Source organism: Dipteris shenzhenensis, chromosome 10 (assembly GCF_047967505.1).
Source record: "Dipteris shenzhenensis isolate YYH24624 ecotype China chromosome 10, Dip_SZ_1.0, whole genome shotgun sequence".
NCBI classification, from domain to species: Eukaryota; Viridiplantae; Streptophyta; class Polypodiopsida; order Gleicheniales; family Dipteridaceae; genus Dipteris; species Dipteris shenzhenensis.
The window spans coordinates 20,601,807-20,626,421 of record NC_141605.1 but is presented as its reverse complement, the minus strand read 5'-3'; the positions used below and the strand labels follow the sequence as shown (position 1 = coordinate 20,626,421).

General features: G+C 40.4%; 1 protein-coding gene across 1 annotated transcript; it reads right to left on the bottom strand.

Moving 5' to 3' along the window:
* Positions 1-705: 705 nt before the first annotated feature.
* LOC147897535 (cypmaclein-like) lies at positions 706-1,723 on the bottom strand. The gene is made up of 3 exons (XM_087380951.1): positions 1,501-1,723; positions 1,238-1,304; positions 706-1,097 (listed from the first exon to the last, which is right to left on the bottom strand). Exons 1-3 carry the CDS (start codon positions 1,567-1,569, stop codon positions 913-915), a joined length of 321 nt encoding a protein of 106 aa, XP_087237077.1. The 5' UTR covers positions 1,570-1,723; the 3' UTR covers positions 706-912.
* Positions 1,724-24,615: the final 22,892 nt, after the last annotated feature.

The following is a 24,615-nucleotide window of genomic DNA, read 5'->3' as shown; positions in this document are numbered from 1 at the left end:
GAGAGACACTATAGGGGGAAGAAGAACACCATGGGCTGATATGAAGATAGGGGTGAGAGAGAGGGGACAAGATGACTAATTGTACACTACATTAGAAAATAAAGATGAGGGTAAATATACATCTTAGTGGATAATGACTATTCCTTATAATCCACATGTTGAGGATAATAGTGCAATTTAACACTTTTTAAACCATTTATGGCTAGGTTGCAATGGAAGGTTAGCTATGTCAAGAGGGTAAATCTATTTTAAGGGCACTTATCGAGATTGTCAATGGCTTGACCATGAAATTTTAAGCCGTTGTATTAGGACAATCTGGTTAGTTGTGCACAAAGCCTTTCTATAAGCCTTGCAATGTTATGACTCATGTGCTACTATATTTCCAAATTCTTATTGAGGTGAACTTCCTCCTTGGACAAGACTAATATACACAACCTAACTAGTTTGTTGCTTGATACAACTCCCATAAAGATACATGTTATGAAAACTTTATAATTATTTCTACTAAGCGAAATGCAAGCATGACCACTTGTGAAGTTCATTAGTTACTTTGGCATAGTAGAGAGAGAATGAGAAGTGCTCGAGAAGGTGAACATAGAAGTCGTCCACGGAAGACAACAATGGCTTGAGGATAATTTCCTTTAAGAGTAAGAAATTGATGGGCTAGGGGTTAAGGATGATAATTCTAAAACATTAAGCGTCTAGATCAAGTAGATTAAGGACATAATTCAAGTGGACCTTTATTCAAAAGAAGGAGTTACTCTCACAGGCGCATCATGGGCACCACCCACACATCATCGATGGGCAAGATTGCCCGCCCCATCCAACCCATGGCACATATGCATTCAATGCACCATAGAAGGACTTAGGCAGCTCTAGTGTGAAAACAGCATAACCATTCAAGCTGCCAAGTTAAGGGCACTTCAGCCTGTCTTCATGAGTCGTCATGTTTGTGTAGCACTGTCCACACACTTCCTTGTTGCCAGACGTCCCTGGAGGAACACACTCGCACCTGCTGCAGCATGTTTTACACGATCGCAGACAATACTTATACCGTTTCGTGTCGCTGCATCTGAATTCACAGGCTGAAGTACAATCTGCAATTCAACAATGCAATTGCAGTGACGTTCAGTTGCTCAAAAGAAGACGAGCGAATAACGGGTAATTCCAAGTCTGAATCCTAGGTTTATCGCTATGTAATTGTTTTCCCCCGAAGAAGATGGGCTAGTAATCTTACTTAAAGGCTTTGCAGGCGCCGGAGCTGGAGCATCAATCAGCTGGTTATCGAAGGAGCTTGCGAAATTCTGAAAACAGCAAGCAATATCACTATTGATCAGTAAACCGGCGGCAGTGAGAGGAAATACATGTTCCTTGAGAAGAAGCAAACAGTTTCTACGAGGGGCACGTCTGAGCTGAGGTCAAAGCGAGAGACAGAGAGAGAGGGAGAGAGAGAGCGCAACGAAATGTACAGGAGAATATTGTATTGGGCGGTAAGTTTACCTCTTGAGTCAAGGCAGCAAGGACAGCGAGATATACGAAAAGCCAGAGAGCTGACGAGACAGAAGCCATCTCGAGGAGGGGCAGGAGGAGGAGCAGGAGGGAGAGTAGGGGAATGGGGAGGAGAAGGCAAGAAGGGGGGGCATAAATGAGCGGGGATCAGGTGGTGCACGAGAGAAGCTGTAGCCTGTGACTGGGTGGTGACAGAAGTTGGAAAACAGCTGGGGAGTGCAGGAGGTAGTAACTAGCGAAGTGGTGCGAGCCAGGTAGCGAGAGAGGTAGCAACGTGCAGGTGAGGGAAGGTTCGGGGATAGCTCCAGCCTCCTGCATAGGATACTCCTGAGCACCTTGGTAAGTTGTCATCGCCATTTTGCTGAAACGGCTGCATGGCTGGACGTTGATTGCCATAGCTGGCGTGCAGAGTACTGTCGTGTGCATCATAGCTTCATAGCTGTTCTTTCAAGGGTTAAGGGTCTGGCGTTTCAGCTGGGAGGACGCCATGCATTCTCCCGAGCAGCTTGTGAAGTTGTGGACCGTGGTATGAAGTTGTGGGTTGTTCGCCATCGCCATGATCTCGAAGTTCTCCCCACATACATTTTTGTGGAAGTGGCTGCAGGACAGGTAGCTGTCTTCTGTGTTTGCAACGTACCTTGGTGCAACTTTCAAAAACGAGTGTGTGCATTCTAGCTGTCTTGAACCTTTCGTGTTCAAGTCGTTGCAAAGTCTTCCCCTGCCAACTTCCAAGTCAGGTGCAACCTGCATCTCGCAGAATCTCAATCCTTTTTATTCCTTCACTAAAGCTGGATTTCTTAGCATCTTCAACTCGTCTTCGAAGTTCACAAACCATATACTACGTGTAATGGAGTGTTCTCAAAAAACATTTTTCTTAGGCTCGGCTCGTTTTTTGAGGTGCGCGTGAAGCGCAATCGATGCTCTATTTCGGATTTCAACACTAGTGCAGCATTACTCTTCCCACCAATCCTCATTTGCCATGTGGACCTGAGCATTGCTCACAAAGAGCTCCCTGCAAGGAGTCAGATGGTCCAAAAACTCAATCAGACCTAATGAATGCATGCTGATTTCAGTTCACATGCAAAAGTTCAAATACAACTGAAGGTTCGCACCAGCCACACATTCTACACAGCGTGTGCACTGTGCACTAACTCTTAACAAAGCAAACTTTTGAAGGCCTTTCTTCAGGAATTTGCAGATTTTTTTACTTAAAACATAACTAAATTGCCTGGAATTTTGCAAGTTTGCAAAATCAAGATATTATTTTTTGCAACTTGAAAATGGCAATGCTACAAGCTCATGTATATATGCCCCAAGTTTTCTGAGAACACTACAGTTATGTACAATGAAACCGTAAATTTTCAGATCTACCTTGAAGATTTTTTTTTGGAGATTTATATTCTCATGTTTTAGTCTTAAATAAAACCTAAAAAGTTCTAGGAAAACCCAAAGAGTGGAATGTTTTAGGTTTCTTTGTCAACAAATGTCAAACTTATCTATGAACGCTAATGTGGTCTTCTCAAATTATACAGTTTACACACCATGTACACTCAAATCTTTTATACCTTACAAAGTTTTCATAACATATATACAATGCCCTATATACTTTTCACGCAATATAAATCCAAATTTTTAATGCAATTACTCGATTTTTTTAACAACCTTGTTATAGTTACATTTTGGTCTCTACATAAAGTGAAGGGACCTTTTGGGTCTCTACACAAAGTGGAGGGACCTCAAAAAGTGTAGGCTTTTAGTATTTTTTTTCTCTAGATTTAGTATTTCTCTCTCTAGATCCCAAATTTGCAAGTATGATTAGATCTTTTCTAAAGACGATTTTGGCTATACTCATCCTTTAAGATTGATCATACTATCTTTTAGGCTCAAGATATTACAAGCAGACCTTTGCCGCTACTCTACATACACAATGCTCTCATCGTAGTTGTCCTAGATTGCACTTCTGTCCCTTGTTACCACATGGTTAACAAATTCAAAAAGGTAACATACTTGCATCTAAGACTTGATCTTCTTCATACTCTGGGATCATACGTTCACCTAAGACTTGATCTTCTTCAATAAAGTCGGATGACTCTTGATCATCATCTTCTTCGTCAATATCGTGATCTCCATATTCTTCCTCCCATATGATGTCATTATGTGCATCTTCCTCTTGGCTCATACTGCGATCTTCATCTTCTTCGCTAAATCCATCTGGATCAATTAAATCTAGCATTGGTAGTGGCATCTCCATATCTACATCTCTATCTTCAAAAATCTGTTTACTTCGTGGTGGAACTTGGATCACGTACCACCATCTCGGATCAAAACGATCCGGATGAAAAACTACCTATATTGAAGATGGGTGTCAAATGCCATCAATTATATGAATTTATGCTTAATTACCTGTACCAATTGATCGAAAAAAATGAAAGCATTCGATTAATTAAATCATTAGTATGCACCTGCTCACAATGCTCGAGAAGAACATCGGTCCAAAGTTTGGTGGAGTGTATCGCAAAAAAACCACTACTATCTTTTCTCACTGTAGCATGGGGACCGTTGTAAATAGTTCTAAACCATGTTACATCAAGAATGAAAATACTAAATCTTCTTAAATCAATTTCATAGATTTTGTGTATGGTCCCACAATAATCCAACTGTGAGGAGAGAAGATTAGTATCCGAAGCACTTGCTCGGCTATCTTGTGTGAAGTTAGCCTTAACTCCACAATCAAATGTGACTCTCTTTGAATCGATGTGTTCCATGCAAAAATGTCATCCATATGACCATAATGCACTGTACTTTTTGTACTACAAAAGAGCATCATTAAAACAACGAGGATGCATCTATTTTATAGCGTATATTGCCACAAATAACTTAATTACATCAAGAGGTAAGAGACTTACATGCATCATACATCCAGATGATAACTCTCACTCATGCTCGTTAATTATCTCTCCATCATGTTCGGCTTTATGTAGAGCAAGTCCTAGCCAACAATCAAGTGACATATGAGTGGGGAGAAGGGTGAGATCCCTTGGATATGGTTGCGCTTGCCTGTGCATGACTCTGAATCTCATCCTTGCATTTATTATTTTTGCTTTGGCCACTTCATATCTCTCAATCTAGCTCTGCATCTCCTTGCTATTCAAGATACAAAAGTTATTGAATTTCTCCATTTGCTCTTCACTCATCTTTCTTTCAATCCCTTTTCCTTGGGGAACCTTGCCAACGATGTGATCATCATCCTGTTATGCCAAGCTTGCAGCATATCGAGATCCATGGATGCAAGAAACTCCATGATATATACTAATGACTCTTGCACAAGCCATCCCTCTGCCATGCTTGCTTCATGTCTTGCTCTCTGCCTTACAAATCCCTTCAAAGTTTTCATAAACCGCTTGAGAAAAAACATCCACTAGCTATGAACAGTACTAGCAATGGCCATCTCATCAACGATGTGCACAGCAAGTGCACTTGAGTTGTCATAATGCTCAAGGGAAAGCCTTCTCAAGCAAGCATACGGCTTTGATGGAGTCCACCCTAGCCTTCTTGATGCTTGGTATGGAGATATCTTTTTAAGATATCCACCTATTTCACATGCCCATGTAAGATTCATAATTAGTCTACATATTATTCAACTTAAATTGAAGAAAATGCAATCAATGTGAATTGATAGTAAGCATATCTCACAATACCACTGATCTTGAATATAGCATTTTTAACATCTTCTTGTAAGCACCTTTTCACTATAATTTGGAGGATGAATTGGGCCAAGCAAGTTAGTAACAAAGAAGTCATGTTAATAATATAACATAATCATAATTATACTAATGTATCACGATTATCGGTACACTAATCCTACACCTTAGAATACTTGTAAGACCTTGTGCCAATCATGGGACTTGAGCCCACTAAGCTTATTGTCCTTTGAAAATGCTCGTTTCAAGCAACGCATGTAGCCTGTTGGTGTTCGAAAAGAGGCAATGTCCACCTTAACTGCTGCTTCCTCTCTCTTGGAGAGGATCCATGTTGCTTTCGAAAGGACAACTTTATGAACATGCATGGGGCCACAAATGAGGCATCCTATACATAGCATGCAAGTCTTCTCGCACTCTTCTTGAGTCTTTGTCACCAACCAATTGTGCACAAATATTAGCCCCCACATTCTTAAAGATATGCATGGGATCCAAGAGATGATTGATTTGTAATTGAATCTAATAAGGAAGCTTGCAAAAGATGGATAGCTTCTTCATACCAAGAGGAGGCTCCTCTCCATTCGCCCTACAAGCTTGAATCTAGTCGTGAACTTGCCTTCAAATATGGTGGTGGTGGATGGTCCAATGGAAGGCATCAATCAAGACCTTCATAAACCATTTTCCTCATATGTTTGGAGTGTCGTGCAAGCACACTCAGGCCCTTGGCACAAACAGGACAAGCATGGTACCCACTTATTGCAAGTCCTGCATGCGTGCATGAATGTGTTAATATAAGACATGCATTTGTGTGAGATAGAGTCATAAAAGTATCATTATACATGTAAAGACACAACCATGTACCTGTGCACTCTCCATTTCCTGGGTAGTCATGCATGGTCCACATCAAGATTCCCTTGAACAAAATGTCATTGGTATGTCTAGGAGCTCTAGAAATATCAGACATCTGCACTCCTCTCCATAAGCTTTGTAACTCCTCTATCAAAGGTGCCATGTACACGTCCATATTTTTGGCCTTGTACTTCCTTGGCACAAGCAGGGCAAGCATGAGGTGTTCCTTCTTTATGGCTAGCCATGGTGGGATATCATAATTCACCAAGACTATAGGCCATGTCGACCAAGATGTCGAGCGTAACCCGAAAGGGTTCACGCCGTCCATGGTGAGCCCAAGATGTAAGTTGCATGGCTACCTTGCAAAGTCTAGCCACTGATTGTGTATGTGCTTCCAAGTAGGACAATCTATAGGAATCCTCTATGTGTCATCAGTGGACCGATGTGTAGAATGCCAAGTCATCAACTCTACTATGGATTTGCATCGGAACATGTGTTGTATTCTTGCAATGATGGGAAATTGTCTCAAGACCTTTACTGGGTTTTGATCACCCTGCAAGTCATCTCTATATCATTGTTCCCCACACTCTGGACAACTAGCCAAATCTCCATGCTCATGACGAAAGAGAATACAATCATAACATTGAAGCATGGATGGTATCATAATCCATACCCACCTTTGTTAGTATTTTCTTTGCTTCATCTTGATGCGGACATGGTATTTGGTGTAGGTAACATCTTCTGGAGCAACCTATCGCAATTCAAACATACATAGGCTTCGAATAATGAGAAACTATGATGATTCAGGCTTCGAATAATGAGAACCTACATGATGATTCTCAAAATAATCAATATCCAAATTATGAGATAAATTAATGCAAGAGTGTCACTATTTCCATTGAAAAATGGCTTGTACCTTATAGTGAAGGTAGTTGCTTTGAACGAAAGTATCTATGTGCTAGTGGGGAGTCCGTGTATGTCAAGTTATAACTACTTGCATATGGATGCAAAATATCTATGTCACATGTGCCAGTTGGGTGTCCACATATGTCAACCCGTAACTACTTACGCATAGATGTAAAATATTAGATAATATATTATAGTTTATAGTTATTTACTAGGAAAAGAGAAATGCTTGGCCAGTTGTGGCTTGCATTTGCCAATTGATAACAACCAATTGAAAGTCTAGCCAGTTGTGTAGCTCACAATTGATAGGTTGTAGCAACCCATAGATTACAAGCTGTAGATCATTATAGACCATACTTGTTTAGTTAGTAGTAAGACACATATTATAACATGCATTGCATTATAGTTTGTAATACTTTATCTTCATATTAATTAACCAAAATCATTCTTAACACCATCGCAGTGCAGTCTGTGACCTGACCACCTGTCATCATGCACCCTTTTGCCGCTTCTTTGCTCACAGACCATGCAAATCATAGGTTGGCTTAGAGAGACCACCGTGCTGGTTTTTGGCATACTAATGAGACAATCTATTATTCTAAGCATCACCTCAGCGTAGTCTCTGGCATGACCACCTGTCATCACCTAGAATTCAAGGTTGTCTTGGAGAGACCACCACGCTAGTTCTTGGAGTTATAGCTCTATTACCTATTTTTATGTATTACGAGAGGAGATGTATTAAAGCCACCATGCTGGTTCTTGGAGTTATGTATTTGTGTACCAAGGAAAATGTATTTTGTTGTGCAACCAAGCAAAATGCAATTAACGATATGGCCCTTGAGGGGTCCCCTTTAGGGGCAAGGGCCATATCTACTTGCATTATACAAGATCCAAGATGCCATTGGATAGAAATGGCATGTCGATATGGCCCTTGCTCCTAAACGGGATCCCTCAAGGGCCATATCATCAATTGCATTTTTTGAAAGTTTAATTGTATTTTTCTAGATGTATCTCCATGCAACAACAACAATGGGGTCGTTGGAGTTATTTTAGCACTATTTTGGTCATAAACCAACAAAATTGTAGTCCTTCTTTCTTGGTATTTTAATCCTTGTTGCAGTAAATATAAATGATGGCAAAAGTACAATTTATTGAGTGAAAATTGAGTAAAAGAGATTAAAATGTACATTTATGTCCAATAACATGTTATATAAAAATTATCAACTTATACCGAGCAAAAATTGAATAGAGGATCTTACATTTATAAAAACTCGGCAATTACTGAGAGCCTTAAACAAAACATTACAAGTAGCGGCCATAACCATTCAAATACAAATATAAAAGTTAACAACAGTGCATACTTAGAGCCTCAAATTGAACAAAAAGGGATTACATAAATGCCTTAGAGACCAATGTGGGGTTAAAGGTCACTGTGCCTTTACCCCAGTTATGTACAATACTCAAACACATATATAAATGATTGAAAAAGAAGATTAGGATTGTTTTGCACCCACCAAAACTTGTGTGGCTCTCTATTTCTCTCTCTCCCTCTTCCGTTCTTGCTTCTGTTAATAGCACTCTCAACTGGTATCAGAGCCCAGGTGATCTAGCTGAGCGTGCGTGAATGCGTGAAGCTCAGCAACTCTATGGGAGGAAGGAGAAGCTCTATGGGAAGCTTTGTGGGTGACTTTACTTGCATCCGAGTGTGTAGAGACCTTGGAGGAACATTTGGAAAAGTCACTTTGGTTTTGCGAAGTGGTCTTGAGAGCCTGTTAAGTGTTTTCAAAGAAAAAATCGTTTTTTGAGCTTTTCCATGTTCCGTTCGATGACAGAGACTCCGTATTGACTTGTAAAGGCAACTATTGCTTGATTTTGGTGTCCACTTCACTTCAAGGGCTTAGAAACACCTTCATTCTTGAATCTAGGATCATTTCATTGGATTTCTGACTCAATGTGTCAGTTTCTGTGTTTTTCTACCCGAGTGTTGGAACTCAAGTTTGGAGCAACCATTTGCAGATCTGTCAGTTTCGGTGGACTCTAGAGGTCCTAAAACTTCTATGTTGCTCATCATTCGCACTCCAGTGGAGTTTACAAATAGCTTTGTTTCCAAAAACGTTTTTCAGTCCGTGTGTTGGACCCAATGATTGAGACCACGGTTTCCAAAACCGTCTGTCCCATTGCGTTTCGGACGCCCAAAAACCCCTACCTGTTAGTTCTTACACGATTCGGTGGAGGATTTTTAGAGTTATAGATCTCTGTGTATTTGATTTCGTCTCTCTGTTATGCATTTTTCATTCTAAGGTTTTGAAACCTTAGATTTACGCCACATGGCAGTGGATAAGTATTGACTCCCATTTCTCACTCATTAGTTAGGATTTTGGAGTTCCAACAGAAGAGAGATATTTGCAGACTTTCTTGCTGAGTCCAATTATGCAATGGTGCCCATGTTTTGAGGCATCTTAGGTTCTATTTTCAGTAGCGGTCATTACCGTGGGACCATGATTTCTTGAGCATACCTTATGCAGATCACTCTAGTTGCAGTTTGAGCAATGTGTGCTCATTTGTGGTGTGCATTGGGTTGCAGTGGATGATTTATAGGCCATTTGGATGCATTGCGATCCTTATTGGATGCACTGATAGGCCCAGATTGCCTTGTGGGATGCTATTTTTATGGACGCTTTGCACATAAATGCTATTTTATGTTGAGGGATAGCTTTGACACATTGCAGGTGATGCACTGATAGTGTTATGCTCTTTTGGATGAGATATTGGTAATGCATATGCCCATGGATGGTGTTTATGCTTGAGTCATTTGGCACTTATTTGCGCATATGGATGCATAGTATATGCACATGAGTCAGATGCATCTTTTGATGCTTTGAGCTTTGAGTTTTGGTGATATTTCACTCTATTTGGCATACACATTTGGGTGCACCTGGTATTTGGTGTGATTCTCTCTTATAGGCACTAGCATTTGGGATTTTGCTTCATTTGCATCATGGCATCCTCTTCCATGTCTGAAAAGGAGTTCTTCAGCATTAAAAAGTTTGATGGGACAAACTTTTCTTTGTGGAAAGAATAGATAAGGGATGTGCTTATTCAAAAGAAGCAGATTAAACCCTATTGAAGCTAAGCCTGTAGATATGTCTGAGGATGATTGGAATGAGTTGGATGCAGTAGCAAAGTCTACTATTAGACTTCATCTTGCAGAGTCAGTTTATTTCACAGTAGTAAATGAGCACACTATGGAAGACTTGTGGAAGAAATTATGTGCCACTTATGAGAAGGAAACTGCCTCTAATAAAGTTTACCTCATGAAGAGGTTGTTTGAGCTATAGATGAAGGAAGGGGTCTCCATTGCTTCTCACTTGAATGAATTCAATATTATTTTCAGCCAGCTTCAAGCTCAAAAGATGAATTTTGATGCGGAGACTAAGGCAATATTTCTCTTATGTTCATTGCCATCCTCATGGGATACCTTCCGTACAACTGTCAGTAACTCTGCACCTGGTGGAGTACTGAAATTTGATGATGTTGTGGGTAGCTTGTTGGCCGAGGAGATTAGACGGAAGTCTATGGATAGCAACAAGCAGGATGTAGCCTTAAATGTGCAAAGGGGTAGATCACAGTTCAGAGGGAGGTCCCAAGAAAGAGGGAAGTCTCGTAGCAAATCCAGGGCACGGAACATGGAGTGTTACCACTGTGGCAAGAAGGCCCATATGAAAAAGGATTGCTACAAGCTGAAAAGAGAGCAAAAGGATAAGAAAAAGAATGCAAATTGGGGTGCAAATCAAAAGGAAAAGAGTCCAAGGGAGGACAAAGGAAAAGTGAAGATCGAGGAGATCAATGCAGTCACACATGATAGTGACAATGACGTTCTCTTCATGTTTAGTTTATCTGCAGAGTTGCATACCACTTTAGATTATGCATATTCGCAGGATTGGATTTTGGATTCTTGTGCTTCATTCCATGTTACTCCCCATAGCGAATGGTTCTCCACTTATGACAGTGGAAAGACATGTTGTGTGCATCTTGGAAATGACTATGCATGTGACATAGTGGGAGAAGGTGACAAAGTTTTCTTTTGCAAATGGGTCTGCATTTATTTTGAAACATGTCAGACATGTGCCTAAGTTGACCAAGAGTCTTATTTTAGTGGGTCAGCTAGATGATGCTAGTTTTCACACCACTTTTGGCTTTCAGAGTTGGAAAATTCAGAAGGGCTCTATGCTTTTGGCTAGGGGTACCAAGTGTGGGACTTTGTATCCCTTACATATATAAGGGGTATTTGATCATGTTGTTGCAATAACCGAGCAGCCAAGCACTTCTTTGTGGCTTTGCAGGTTGGGGCACATGAGCTAGAATGGAATGAAACTCTTATGCCGTTTGGGTTATGTACCGCATTTGAGCTTCTCTGATTTTGAATTTTGTGAGCACTGTCTCTATGGGAAGTAGACTAAATCAGCCCATAAAAGGAGAAAGAAAGAGTTTGAAAAGCTTGATTTGGTGCATTTAGACGTATGTTGTCCCATGCCTACACGGTCATTAGGCGGGGCAGAATACTATGTGACATTCATTGATGATGCAACTAGGAAAGTGTGGGCTTATGGTATAGCTTGGAAGAGTGATGTGTTCCAAGTATTTCAAAAATGGCTGGCCTTGGTTGAGAATCAGTCAGGTAGAATGCTTAAATGCCTACAGACTGACAATGGTAGAGAGTATCTCTCTCATGACTTTCAGCATTTCTGTGATACACGTGGGATTAAGAGGGAGCTCACATCTTCTTGTACTCCAGAGCAAAATCCAGTTGTAGAAAAGATGAACCATACCATTCAAGAAAGGTTGCAATGCACGCTTTCCAATGCAAGTCTTTCTAGTGGTTTTTGGGTTGAGGCAATGAAGATTGCAGTGAATGTGATCAATAGATCACCTAGTAAGAGTTTGGATTGTGGTATTCCTAAAGAGGCATGGAGTGGCAAGAAGCCCTCTTTGCATATATTTGGGTGTGAGGCATATGCACATGTGCCAAAAGAGCTTCGAAAGAAGCTAGATCCTAAGTCTAGGAAATGCATCTTTCTGGGTTATGGTGAAAGTGGAGAGATGGGCTATCGTCTCTGGGATCCAAAAGTAAAGAAGATCATATGCAGCCATGATGTAGTCTTCAATGAGAAGAAGATGCATAAGGCACCCATGAGGGATGTGGAAATGAGGAGAATCACTTTCTAGGATGTGAATCCACCTGCATATGTTGATAGACAACAAGCTGTCCATGCACCAAATGTGCAAGAAATGGTACCAACAAGTACTCCCACAGGTTTACAATCAAGGGTAGATGATGGATCATCTATTGGTGGAAATAGTGAGCCAAATGTGGCTGATATGCAGGTGAGACAACAAGTTGAAATGCCCTTGAGAAGATCATCTAGAGTGTCTAGACCACCTGATAGGTTTGTTCCAGGGGTAGACTATGTGATGCTTATTGATTGCGGGGAGGCTTCTTACTACAGAGAGGCTATGATGCGCGAGGATCAACGCAAGTGGGAGTATGCTATGCAATCAGACTTATGAGTTCACTTATGAAGAATAAGACTTGGGACTTGGTTTCTTTGCCACATGGAAAGAAAGCATTGCCATGTAAATGGGTCTACAAAATGAAGGTCACAGGTGATGCTATGCTTAGGTACAAGGCCCGTTTGGTCGCTAAAGGGTTCAAGCAAGAGAAGGGTGTGGACTTTGATGAGATATTCTCCCCGGTTGTGAAGATGACCACACTTAGATGCATGCTTGGACTCGTGGCATTAGAGGATATGGAGCTTATCCAGATGGATATCAAGACAGCTTTCTTGCATGGGGATTTGCATGAGGAAAGTTACATGGTGCAGCCGGAAGGCTTTGAAGAAAAGGGCAAAGAGCATTTAGTTTGCAAGCTGAAGAAGAGTCTCTATGGTCTTAAGCAAGCACCTAGAGAATAGTATCAGAAGTTTGATGCTTTCATTCGGTCCCAGGGTTTTAGAAGGAGTGAAATTGATCACTGCCTCTACACTAAAAGGGCTAAGGATAATAGCCTGATAATCCTAGCAGTATATGTGGATGATATGCTATTGGCTAGCAAGAATACTTATGAGCTAGATGCATTAAAGGCCAAGTTGCATGAGGCCTTTCATATGAAGTATTTGGGACTTGCAAGTCATATTCTTGGTATGTGCATCACGCGCGATCAAAGTAGGAAACTCCTTTGGCTCTCACAAAAAGAGTATGTTACAAAAGTATTGCAGCATTTCAATATGGAGGGGGGGAAGGCAGTGAGTACTCCATTGCCTCCATATGTGAAACTGAGTCACACAGAGAGTCCCGAATCAGATGAGGAGAGGGCCATGATGGTCAAGGTTGCTTATGCGTCAGTAGTTGGGAGTCTTATGTATGCTATGATAGCCACTAGACCAGACATTGCATTTGAAGTGGGAGTTGTTAGCCGGTATATGGCTAATCTAGGAAAGAGGCATTGGGAGGCAGTTAAGTGCATCATGAGGTACATGAAGGGTACCAAGGAGATGTGCATCTGCTTTGGTAGAGGAGACATGCGTGTACTTGGGTACACAGATTCAGACTATACAGGGCATGTGGATAGTAGGAGATCCACTTCTGGTTATGTGTTCACCTTTGTAGGTGGTGCAGTGTCGTGGATGTCTTGTGCACAGAAGTGCATTGCTTTGTCTACCACAAAGGCTGAGTATGTTGCTGCCATAGAGGGTTGCAAGGAGGCTATATGGCTTGATCGGCTAGTGGGAGATTTGGGGACTCATACAGGTGTACTGACATTGCATAGTGATTCCATGAGTGCTATTCAGCTAGCATGGAATCTGGTCTTTCATGCAAAGACCAAACACATTGAGGTCAGGTACCATTTCATTAGGGAGTTACTTGAGGACAAGTGCATAGAGCTTGTCAAGGTTCATACAGATGATAACCCTACAGATATGCTGATGAATAGTCTAACTAGTCAGCGGTTTGAGTATTTTCATGTATTGATGGGCATTGGATAGTATGCTCACTAGCTGTTCTCCCTTAAAGGCACATTGTCCTTTAAGTGGGCGGTTGTGGGGGTTAAAGGTCACTGTGCCTTTACCCCGGTTATGTACAATACTCAAACACATATATAAATGATTGAAAAAGAAGATTAGGGTGGTTCTGCACCCACCAAAACTTGTGTGGCTCTCTGTTTCTCTCTCTCCCTCTTCCATTCTTATTTCTGTTGAGAGCATTCTCAACCAAAATTACATCCAGTGAGCCAAGAGATCATTGAGCTCTCCCAAAAGATTACATCCAGCCATTGCTGAGAGCCTCGTCTGAGTAAGAGGGAATTTATACAACTCAATTTTCAACCAGTCTAGCTTGTTGCATTAAAAATTTTTAGGGAGCCAAAGGAGAATATGATGGAGAGGTTGAAGACCATGCACATTGCCAAGATTGAGATTATGACCCCCCTAGCAAGTCGAGAGTACTCTGCTCTGAAAATATTGAGGGCCTCATCGACATCTAGGGTAAACCCATACAACACAACCATAAAGAGGCCCTTTGTGAGAATGTTGTGCAAGGTGATGACATTCAGATGTGTGGGGAGTCGCCTGTGGGAATGAAGGGTCTGCACTAGTGTGAGCATTTCTATTCCACATGAGTGCAACACAATCACCTTATATGAGAAGGTAGATATTATTGGGATCACAGAGCATCAAGGGGGGGACCAACTAGTCATGCTAAAGATGAGTGAGTAGAAGATGAGTGGGGGAGCAGATATAGTAATGAGAGTTGGAGAAGGGAGCGTGGAGCAAAGTAGAGCAGGGGAGGAAAAAAGATAAAGGATAGAGGAGGGGTGTAGAGCAAAGTAGCAGAGCATGGACAGATCAGAGTGACATAGTAAAATGCCAAATGCCACGGATCTTATATATATTATAAAGTTCAAGTCATCATGGTGGCTGGAGCCCAGGGTTCCATCCATATTAATTACAGGCCACCGCGGTGGAATCCCCCATATGGGTTGGTAATCATGAAGAAGACACCATGTAGTGCCATTCCGGTGGCTGGTAATTAACTTGGTGGAGTCAAGATTTTGAGCTTGCCAACAGACCTCCAAGATGTATTGAAGAAGACAATTCACTTCTTTCTTGATACAATAGGAACATGCAAGTTCTAGCAAGTTCAAGTAGTAGGAGACAACTGAAAGGACATGATGTATCTTTCTCAAGGGCGATCTCCAAGAGTGTGTTAAACCAACCTAAAGAATTGCGTGGATGGCAAATCCCAATTGTCATCTCACTCTGCTGGAGTTGCAATGCACCTGATGACATCCATCCTCAAAGGGATTTTTGAGCAATACGAGAAGCAAATGTCTCATAAGGTGACATTTCTATAAGAGAAAGCCACTGATGCAACAAAGGTAGCACAACTTGAGAAAAGTCTCAAGGAAGGTGCAGAAGCCAAGGTAGAGGAGGCACAAGAAAGGGCCTAAGAGCAACCTAAGGCCGCCACAAAATTGGTCAACCTGGAAAGGGATCTAGAATAGAAGAAGCAGAGAAGCGCATGAAGGAGCTCCGAGATAGGCTCGAAGAAGTGAGAAATGACGGGGACATGGTAGACAAGGAGCTAGAAGAGATGCGAAAGGACGTTGAAGAACAGATAGTTGAAAAGGAGGGTCTTTACAAATGGCTCTGCAACATGTAGAACTCATTGAACATTGAAAAAGACCAAATGATGGAGGAGCTGAAAAGGAAGAATCCAGAAACTAGAAAGGTGATGCAGGAACTGCAAGAGAGCTTCGAGGCCAGGAAGGATAGGGTAGAGAGCAGCCAAGGTGGAGAAGACAATAAGGCAGCTCCCCAGGCCAAGAAGGATGCAGAGAACAGCCACCACGATGGAGCAAGTTCCAGCCGCCACGGTGAGAAATTTGCAGCAGCCACTGTGAGGGTTGTTTTTATGAAACACTATTGGAAGTCCACATAGCAAGCTACAATACCCTATAGAAAGATCACGATAGATGTTTGCACAAGCTTGCCATGGCTTTTGATTGTTATGAAAAGCAGTCTGTCGCCCTGCGAGATTTCCAAACTAGAGTGGAAGTCTTGGAAACTTCCCACGAAGAAGTTTTTAAGGAATTTACAGAAGTTCAATAGATGCTGAGGGATTCTGATGCACCTATTGCATAGAGTGACCAAAAAGTGGAGGAGATGAAGGAGAACATCCGCAGCCTTAGGATGAGGGAGGAAGGAATCAAGAAGCAACTTCATCATGCACAGAGCAAGACTGTGGTATTGATGACTGCAATAGTTAAATCGGATGCCTATCTTGCTATGCACCAGGGTCTGAAATGCATGGTCTGCCATACCCCCATCATAGATATGATTGTTGCATTCGATGGCCTGCATACTACCCTCGGGGGGGTCAGTCATTATATGTAACCCTATCACATGAGTTCAACAGAAGGATATTTTTTATTTCTAAAATTTACAGAAATAAATATACATAAGGGACTATTTAAAATAGTTTTGGAAAAAATTTACAGATTTGTATAGAAAAGGGGTACATTTTATTAATGAAAAATTTATAGATAAGGGATTTTAGAAATAGGCCTTGAATGCATGTGATATAGAGGGTTTATACATAGTGACCCCCCCGAGATACTACCACCCTGTGCATGTTTTTGGCTTTGGAGTGTGGGTGCATACAAAATCACTATGTAGAGAATGTCATTTGCCATTGCCTAGGTCATGGATAGATCAAATGTGCTTGCCTGCTATAGCTATCTACGACGAGAAAGTAGATGTTGCAGCTCAATTTTCCATTTGGGCAAAAGATCTTAACACTAGTTTGGTAGAAGGACATTAAAATGTCCTAGGACACTTTTATGTCCTGCCAATTTAGCAACTTCCTAGATTTATTCAAAAGCATCGATAAGGTATTTTGGGGTTTTGATTATTTTCCATAATAGTTTATATGCTGAAAAAAACTTGGAATTATTATGTATTAGAACTTGCACCTATTACTTTGAGTTCTAGCAAAAGTTTTAAGTCAACCAAACACCAACATTTCAAGCTATTTTCTCAAGTTTTAGATAAAACAGCCATACTTCTTACTTAGAATGAGTTTTCTTGAAGTTTGTAAGTTCTAGAGTCTAAGGATAACTATAACACATATGTTTATATTTCCTCAAAGCTAGATAATCATATTCATTATGATCTATGGCCTTAAATGTAATTTTCGTGAATGCTGATGGCAAGGAAAAAATCGATCTTTTACAAATTCTTTGACATGTCTAACAAGTTCCAAACTCAACCATTCTTAGTACATGTCTTCAATAGAATATTATGGAGTAGTCTGAGTTTTTAGGGGACCTAATGTCATGTAGAACACCAAATTTAAATCATATATTGATTGTTCCTTATGCTGTAAATCATGCTAAATTCAAGATAGAAGGGTTAAAGGATATCATAAGAATCTTAATATGCTTAAAATTTTACTTATAGAGTGCCTATAATCATGAATGAGTGATACCAATTAAAAAAAGTTATATGCATAACACTTACATACATGATAATTCAAAACTATAAAAGTGAGATTTAATGCGAAACTTGCTTTGGTAGTTGATATTAGGAGCACTTAATCTCTTTTATTTTTAGCCTTTATTGTGATGTGGTAACTTTATCTTATGATATAATATTGTTGTAGTTTAGATATGTCACTTTGTCTATTATGTATAGTATAAAAAGATGATAATATATGAAATGCGACTTATAATGCAACATGCTAGGCTGACCACTCTTGTTAATGTGAAGAGAGTGGGAGAGAAGTAGTCTCACTTACAGCTTTCTTACATACACAATGGGGGAATATACACAAAGGTGGAGGCTGAAAATAGTTTTCCTCTTCTTAGTTGTGAAAGCCAAAAGAACTCTCTTAGTACAAAAGAATAGGTGAACCCTATATGTGGGTCTCAAACCAAACTCAGCTAACTAAGGTGGCATACTAACTGAGCCACTAACTAGAGTACATAAAGATAGCTATCATCCAGCTATTATTCATGGGCGATGTACCAACCGCATCTGCAACTAACAAGTCGGTGACATAAATGCACAACAGTCACCCTGGCATATCACGAGTGGAGCTCAATATCTCAACACTCTCCCTTGAGCTCAATCCCAATTCTTGCACACCAAGCAGGTCTTTGAACTTGCATAGCTTCTCTATGCCCAATGCCTTCGTGAATATGTCAGCTACTTGATCCTCTGTGCTAACATAAACGAGATCAATAAAACCTACTAGAACCTTCTCCTGCAGATAGTGATAATGCACCTCAATGTGCTTTGTTCTAGCATGATAGATTGGGTTATTTGCCAAGTGTATACTACTCATGTTGTCACAATAAATGACAATTGGCCCATCTGTAGATTGATGCATATCATAAAGTAGCTTATGCAACCAAGCTGCCTCACATGCAGCCATTGCTGCACCCCTATACTCAGCCACTGTGCTTGACAAGGCAACTATAGGTTGTTTCTTGCTGCTCCAAGTGACTGCAGCACTCCCAATAGAGAACACATATCCCCACTGGTAGATCGTCTATTAGAAATACTACCATCCCAATCAGCATCAGTGTATCCATGCAATTGTATCTGAACCCCAGTCTCATAAAATAGTCCGTACTGCAATGTGGACTTCACATACCTCAGTATGCATCTAGCCGCATCCAAATGTGGTTTCCTTGGAGCCTGCATAAACTGATTTACCAACCCAACATCATAGCTCAAATCTAGCTTGGTAATAGTCATATAAATCAAACTTCCTACTATGCGTCTATACATAGTAGGGTCTTCCAAAAGCTCACCTGCATCTGTGCTCAACTTCACATTCTGCTCCAAAGGAACTGAAATAGGCTTACATCCTACTGTCATCACATATTTGGACAGCATGTCCAATCCATACTGCCTCTGCAAGAGCCATATCCCACTTGTGGATCAATCACCTCAATGCTCAAGAAGTAATGCAGCTCTCCCAAATCCTTCATCTCAATCTTTTGCTTCAATAGCATTTTCACATGAAGGATATCTTCATCATTATCACCTGTGATGATCAAATCATCAACATAAATGACAAGCAGCATAATGCCTTTCTCTATTTTTCTCACAGAAAGTGAGAAATCTGCCTTGGAAATCTAAAAGCCAATATTGACAAGATACTATCCTATTTTGTCAAACCATGCTCTAGGTGCTTGCTTCAAGCCATACAAGGCTTTCTTCAACCTAAAAACAAACTCAGGATGAACAGCATGACCATAACCTGATGGCTACTCCATATGCAGCCATAGCAATGACTACTCTTACGCTTGCCATCCTTGCAACCGGAGTGAATGTTTCTTCATAATCAATGTCATATGTCTGTGCATACCCCTTGACAACTACTCTTGCCTTGTATCTATTCACAAAACCATCTGCATTGTGCTTCACTTTATAAACCCACTTGCAGCCAATTGCATTCTTGTCTTTAGGCAAAGGCACCAATTCTCATGTAGCATTTGCTTCCAAGGCATCCATTTCTTCATCCATGGCTTTCTCCCATTTTTCTTTTCCCATGGCTTGCTCAAAAGAAGTGGGTTCTAGTTCATGTATCACTTTGACCATATAGGCATAGTGAATGGCTGTAAATCCATCATATTTCAGCCTATCCATAGGATACCTAGCTCTGGTAGACTTGTTCAAAATAGGCTCACTACCAAGTGCTCTCAAAACATCCCTTGTCTTCCTTACTCCAGGTGTAACAATAAAAGGAATACCCAACTCATCATCAAGGCTCTGTTCTGAGCCATTGGATTCACCATCCATATAAGAGTGACCTGCATTCACATCAACCATGGGCTGATCTACTTTCTCTTTTCCTTTTCGTGATACTTGCATACCACTATCTACATTGCTTTGAGGAGAAGTATATGAACCACTACTAGAGGACACTACAGGTCCACTAATATTTTGTGATTGTTGCTGTGAATTCTATGCAGCATTACCATTTTGTGCATCTACATCATCAATCACATTTACTAGTTTATACCAACTGCTCATCTCATCAAAAACAACATCTCTGCTTACTGTAAACTTACGAGTAGAAGGGTTATAGCATCTATACCCTTTTTGCTGTAGAGAATAACCAATAAAGATGCACTTCTCAGCTTTTGGATCCAACTTGGTTCTCAACTCATCTGGCACATGAACATAGGCAATGCAACCAAAAACTTTCAAATGAGAAATATTTGGTTTCCTACCAGTATACCTCTCCTCTTGCATCATGCCATGTATTGCTACAGTGGGAGTCCTGTTCATTATGTAAACTGCTATAGCAATTGCTTCAGCCCAATAATAATCCGGCAGGTCTTTTTTGTTGAGCATGGCACGAGATACCTCTCCCATTAGGGGAGAATTGGGGTCTCAAAAGGGCCTCATAAGGAATGGGTTAAGAAATGGATTAGACCTAATGCAAGTCCTCTTGTGGGGTCCAAGGGAGTCCTAACCCCCCCTACCTAGGTGGGTTAAGCCTAGTTGATCCCACCTCTTACACCTAGGAGGGGGCCACCTCTTACACCAAGGAGGGGGCACTTTTCCTGAAGTCAAAATTTTGAATTTTGAATTTGAATTCCCTCTCTCTCCCTCCTCCCCCCATCCTCCTCCTTGTCTCCCTCCTCCCTCCTCCTCTTCCACACGTCCCATTCCTCCTCCTCCTCCTCCTCCCTCCCACTACCTCCCTCCCCCCCTCCTCCTCCCTTTGTCCACACGCCTCCTCCCTCCTCCCACATGCATCCTCCTCCTCCCCCTGCTGCTTTTTCCTCCTCTTCCCTCCTCCCACATGCGTCCTCCTCCCTCCCCCCCTGCTGGTTTTTCTTGCTCCTCCTCCTCCCTCATGCTCATCCATTCTCATCTTCCCTCATGCTCATGCCTACTCCTTCCTCCTACTCATGCAAGCTCCTCTTGCCTCCTCATGCTCACACCTGCTCCTATTGCTTCTACTCCTCCTACTCATGTGTATTTGTCTGCCTTCATCCTCACACCTAGTCCTCCACTTGCTTCTCCTCCCTTGTAATCATTCATGGTCTTTCTCATCCCTCCTCAAACCTCACCTACATTCTATCATGGCCTATCATAGTCTCTATAAACTCTACAAGTATTGATAGCACCATTTGAGGAGATCTCCCATGTTACCATGTGACCGTATAGTTGTAGGATCAATATGTGATCCATGATTGTTTTTTTCAAGAAAAGAAGCATCTTGAACTTTAGTAGGTGCTCTAAAGAGGAGAATATGAGATAACATGTTAATTTCATAGTGTTTCAATGTAATTTCTTACTTTGAATTATCCATAGTGGTGCATTGCTTTTGCTAAGGTTCTCTTAGTTGTTCTTTCAGGACCTTCATGGAGGATGATATGAGAATGGTGGGCATGGATGATATGGACTCTTCATATCAAAAGACACAAAGTCATGCATGAGCAAGTTGTTTTGGAGGTGATGCGGGACTTGAAGGGAATGGTGATGCAAACAAGATGCCTAAGCTTGTGATGCTACTAATGTATGTCTTGAAGTCCAAAAGTTTATTAAAGAAGAAGAATTCACATGATGCATTACATCTATTTAAATTTAAATTTCTAAAATGATGTTTCTTCATATGTGTAGTAGCAAGTAGGAATGGAGAATCTATCCATTTAGAACAAGAAGGCATGGAGAATTCATAGTATTGACCCAAGGCAACCTACGTGATCCATTCCAATGTGTTGTACATGGGATTATAAGAAATTACGAGTTGAATGTGAGATTCCAAATAGCATAGTAGTCTTTCTAAGGACTTAGTCGAGTATTCAAAGACCCTATTATTGGTGTATTAGAGTTGAAGAAGAAGAGAAATAGGCTATGAAGCCTCTTTGTAATACAATTTGAAATACAAACACCTATTTCTAATAATATTCTTCTATCTAAAGCAAAAAAATTTCATGTATCTATGGCCAAATGGTGAATATTTTATTATTTCTATTTTAATTATCTGTTGTTTTTAATATTGTATATTTTTTAAAATCAGCTTGCACACAAAAGTTATATCACATTTTGATGTAACTTACAAGTCAATAAAATGTTGTTTGCTAAGTTTGGCCATTCCAATACATATGTAGATGGGATTTGACCATGGCACCACATTGATTAGATGGAGTGTTTAAAAACCTTGCAAACAAAAGTTATATCACATTTTGATGTAACTTACAAGTTAATAAAATGTTGTTTGCCAAGTTTGGCCATTCCAATACATATGTAGAAAGGATTTGACTATGGCACCACATTGATTAGATGGAGTGTTTAAAGACTAAAATTTGAAATTTTCCTACATCACCATGTAAAGGATTGATGCATTTCATAATTTTCTATGAAGAAATATAGATTTTGAAGGGGTAGACGAAGAAATTCGACAACATTGGCCATTTCAATGTCAATTTCTAGCAAATGTAGGAGGAATTTGATCGTGGTAGAGAAGGCAAAGTTGGTCGGGACATCATGGGGTGTCCAAAAATGCAAAAACCCACCACGGCATGAATTTGGCCATTTGGACACCCTCCAAATGGCCAAATTCACGCTGTGGTGGGTTTTTGCATTTTTGGACACCCCATGACATCCCAACCAACGTTGTCTTCAATGCCGTGGTCAAATTCCTTCAACATTTGCCACAAATTATCAAATTCCTTCATCTACCTAATTGAAATCCATGTGTCTTTATAGATGCATCAACTTCAACATAGATAAACATGGAAAAGAAAATATTTACAAAGTAACTTAGCAAATGACGGTTGGCCAATATGACAACTTATGTGCCTTGTAGCACAGCTCTGGTAAGACCCTTAGGCAATATATTCTCTATATAATTTCTTGCATTTTGGAGGAACCTTGTAGGTCAGCTATGTCAATGTAATTTTTAATTTAATCCAGAGGACTTTGATCTTCCACTACATCACCTTGTAAATTTTCATTTTCTTTGTTTATCTTGCCTTTGGAGCCATGTTTTAGGTTGGCTATGCCAATGAAATATTTGATTTCATATCACTAAATCACCTTGAAATAATTTGATGCATTACATGAGAAAATATATATTTTGAAGAGGAATCTAAAATTTTCATTTCCTATGTTTTCTTAGTCATGGAGGTTGGCTATGTTTATGTATCTTTTATTTTAATTTTTAGGTTGGCTACTATATCACCTTGTAAAGGATTGATGCACTTCATGATTTCCTATGAAGAAATATAGATTTTGAAGAGGTAGATGAAGGAGTTTGACAACTTCGGCCATTTTGATGTCCATTTTTGGCAATAAAGGAGGAATTTGACCATGGCACAAAAGGCAAAGTTGGTCAAGACATCATGGGGTGTCCAAAAATGCACAACGGCATGAATTTGGCCATCTAGACACCCTTTAGATTGCCAAATTTGCACTGTGGTTGGTTTTTGGACACCCCATGATGTCCTGACCAACTTTGCCTTCTGTGCTATGGTCAAATTCCTCCTACATTTGCCAAAAATGGTCATCAAAATTACCAAACTTGGTCGAGAGTATTATTTTGACTTGGAATATATATAATATTTTACTAAATTAATTTTACAAAAATATATATACAAGTAATAGAACTTAATTGCATGGAATATGAAGAGAATAGTAAAATAGCTATAACTTTTGCATTATAACTCTGATTGCAAATTTTTTTAGTTCAAAATCGAGAGCATGAGTAGCTCTATGATACTTGACTAGAAAAATAGGGTTTCCTATCAAAGTGAGGGATCAAGGAGGATCAAAGCACCACAAGAGAGACATAGGGTACCAAACACTCAATCTATTATAATGTGTGTTCTCAACAATCCATGATAGGCTTCTTATATAGAGAGAGCCTTTAGAATAGTCAAACCATGTGGGATCCTCTCGTCCGCATCTCTCCTTGTGGATATCCTCAATCCACATCTCCACATCTTGTAGTCCACATCCTAGGGTGGCTACTTTAATTCTTTCCTATACCATACCTTAGCCCTTTAATCTATGTGCTCATGGCACCACAACTCTCAACATCTCCCCTTGGTGCCATGATCCTTTGGCTACTGCAAGGTGGTCAGATCTGAGTTACAAGATTGAATCCTCCCCTCGGTGCCTACATGGCTACTCTCAGGTGGTCAAGTTTGATTTACAAAATATAGGCAAGGTTGGCAAGGTTTTTTGTTTCTCAATACATGTTGTTCTTATCATTCTGCTCATGGCTTGATGATGACTCCATGTAGTTGACTTGTTGGTTCTTCAATTTGCAATTTTCTTCCTTGTGTCCCAGCTTCTTGCAATGGTGACACTTTGGTTTTTTCTTCAATCTACAGTCACTTTGATAGTGACCCATCCTTCCGCAATGGTAGCACTTCGTTGATATTTTACTAAATAGTGCTTGTTCTTCATTATAGCTGTTGCATGTTGATGTCAATATCGATGTCAATGTCAATGTCGATGCCTTCAACTCTCTTTCTTTTTTGAGAAGAGAGGATACACATTCTTCAAACTTTGGATCTGGCAAATTCTTCAAAGTGGTTGTTAATGCACTATACTCTGTAGGC

Bases quoted from the DNA above. Each gene is read 5' to 3' on its own strand.
- LOC147897535 (XM_087380951.1), bottom strand. From the start codon at position 1,569: ATGGCTTCTGTCTCGTCAGCTCTCTGGCTTTTCGTATATCTCGCTGTC. The intron at 1,305-1,500 runs GTAAACTTACCG...TGCTGTTTTCAG, and splicing joins TTGCTGCCTTGACTCAAGAG to AATTTCGCAAGCTCCTTCGA. The intron at 1,098-1,237 runs GTAAGATTACTA...GTTGAATTGCAG, and splicing joins GGCGCCTGCAAAGCCTTTAA to ATTGTACTTCAGCCTGTGAA.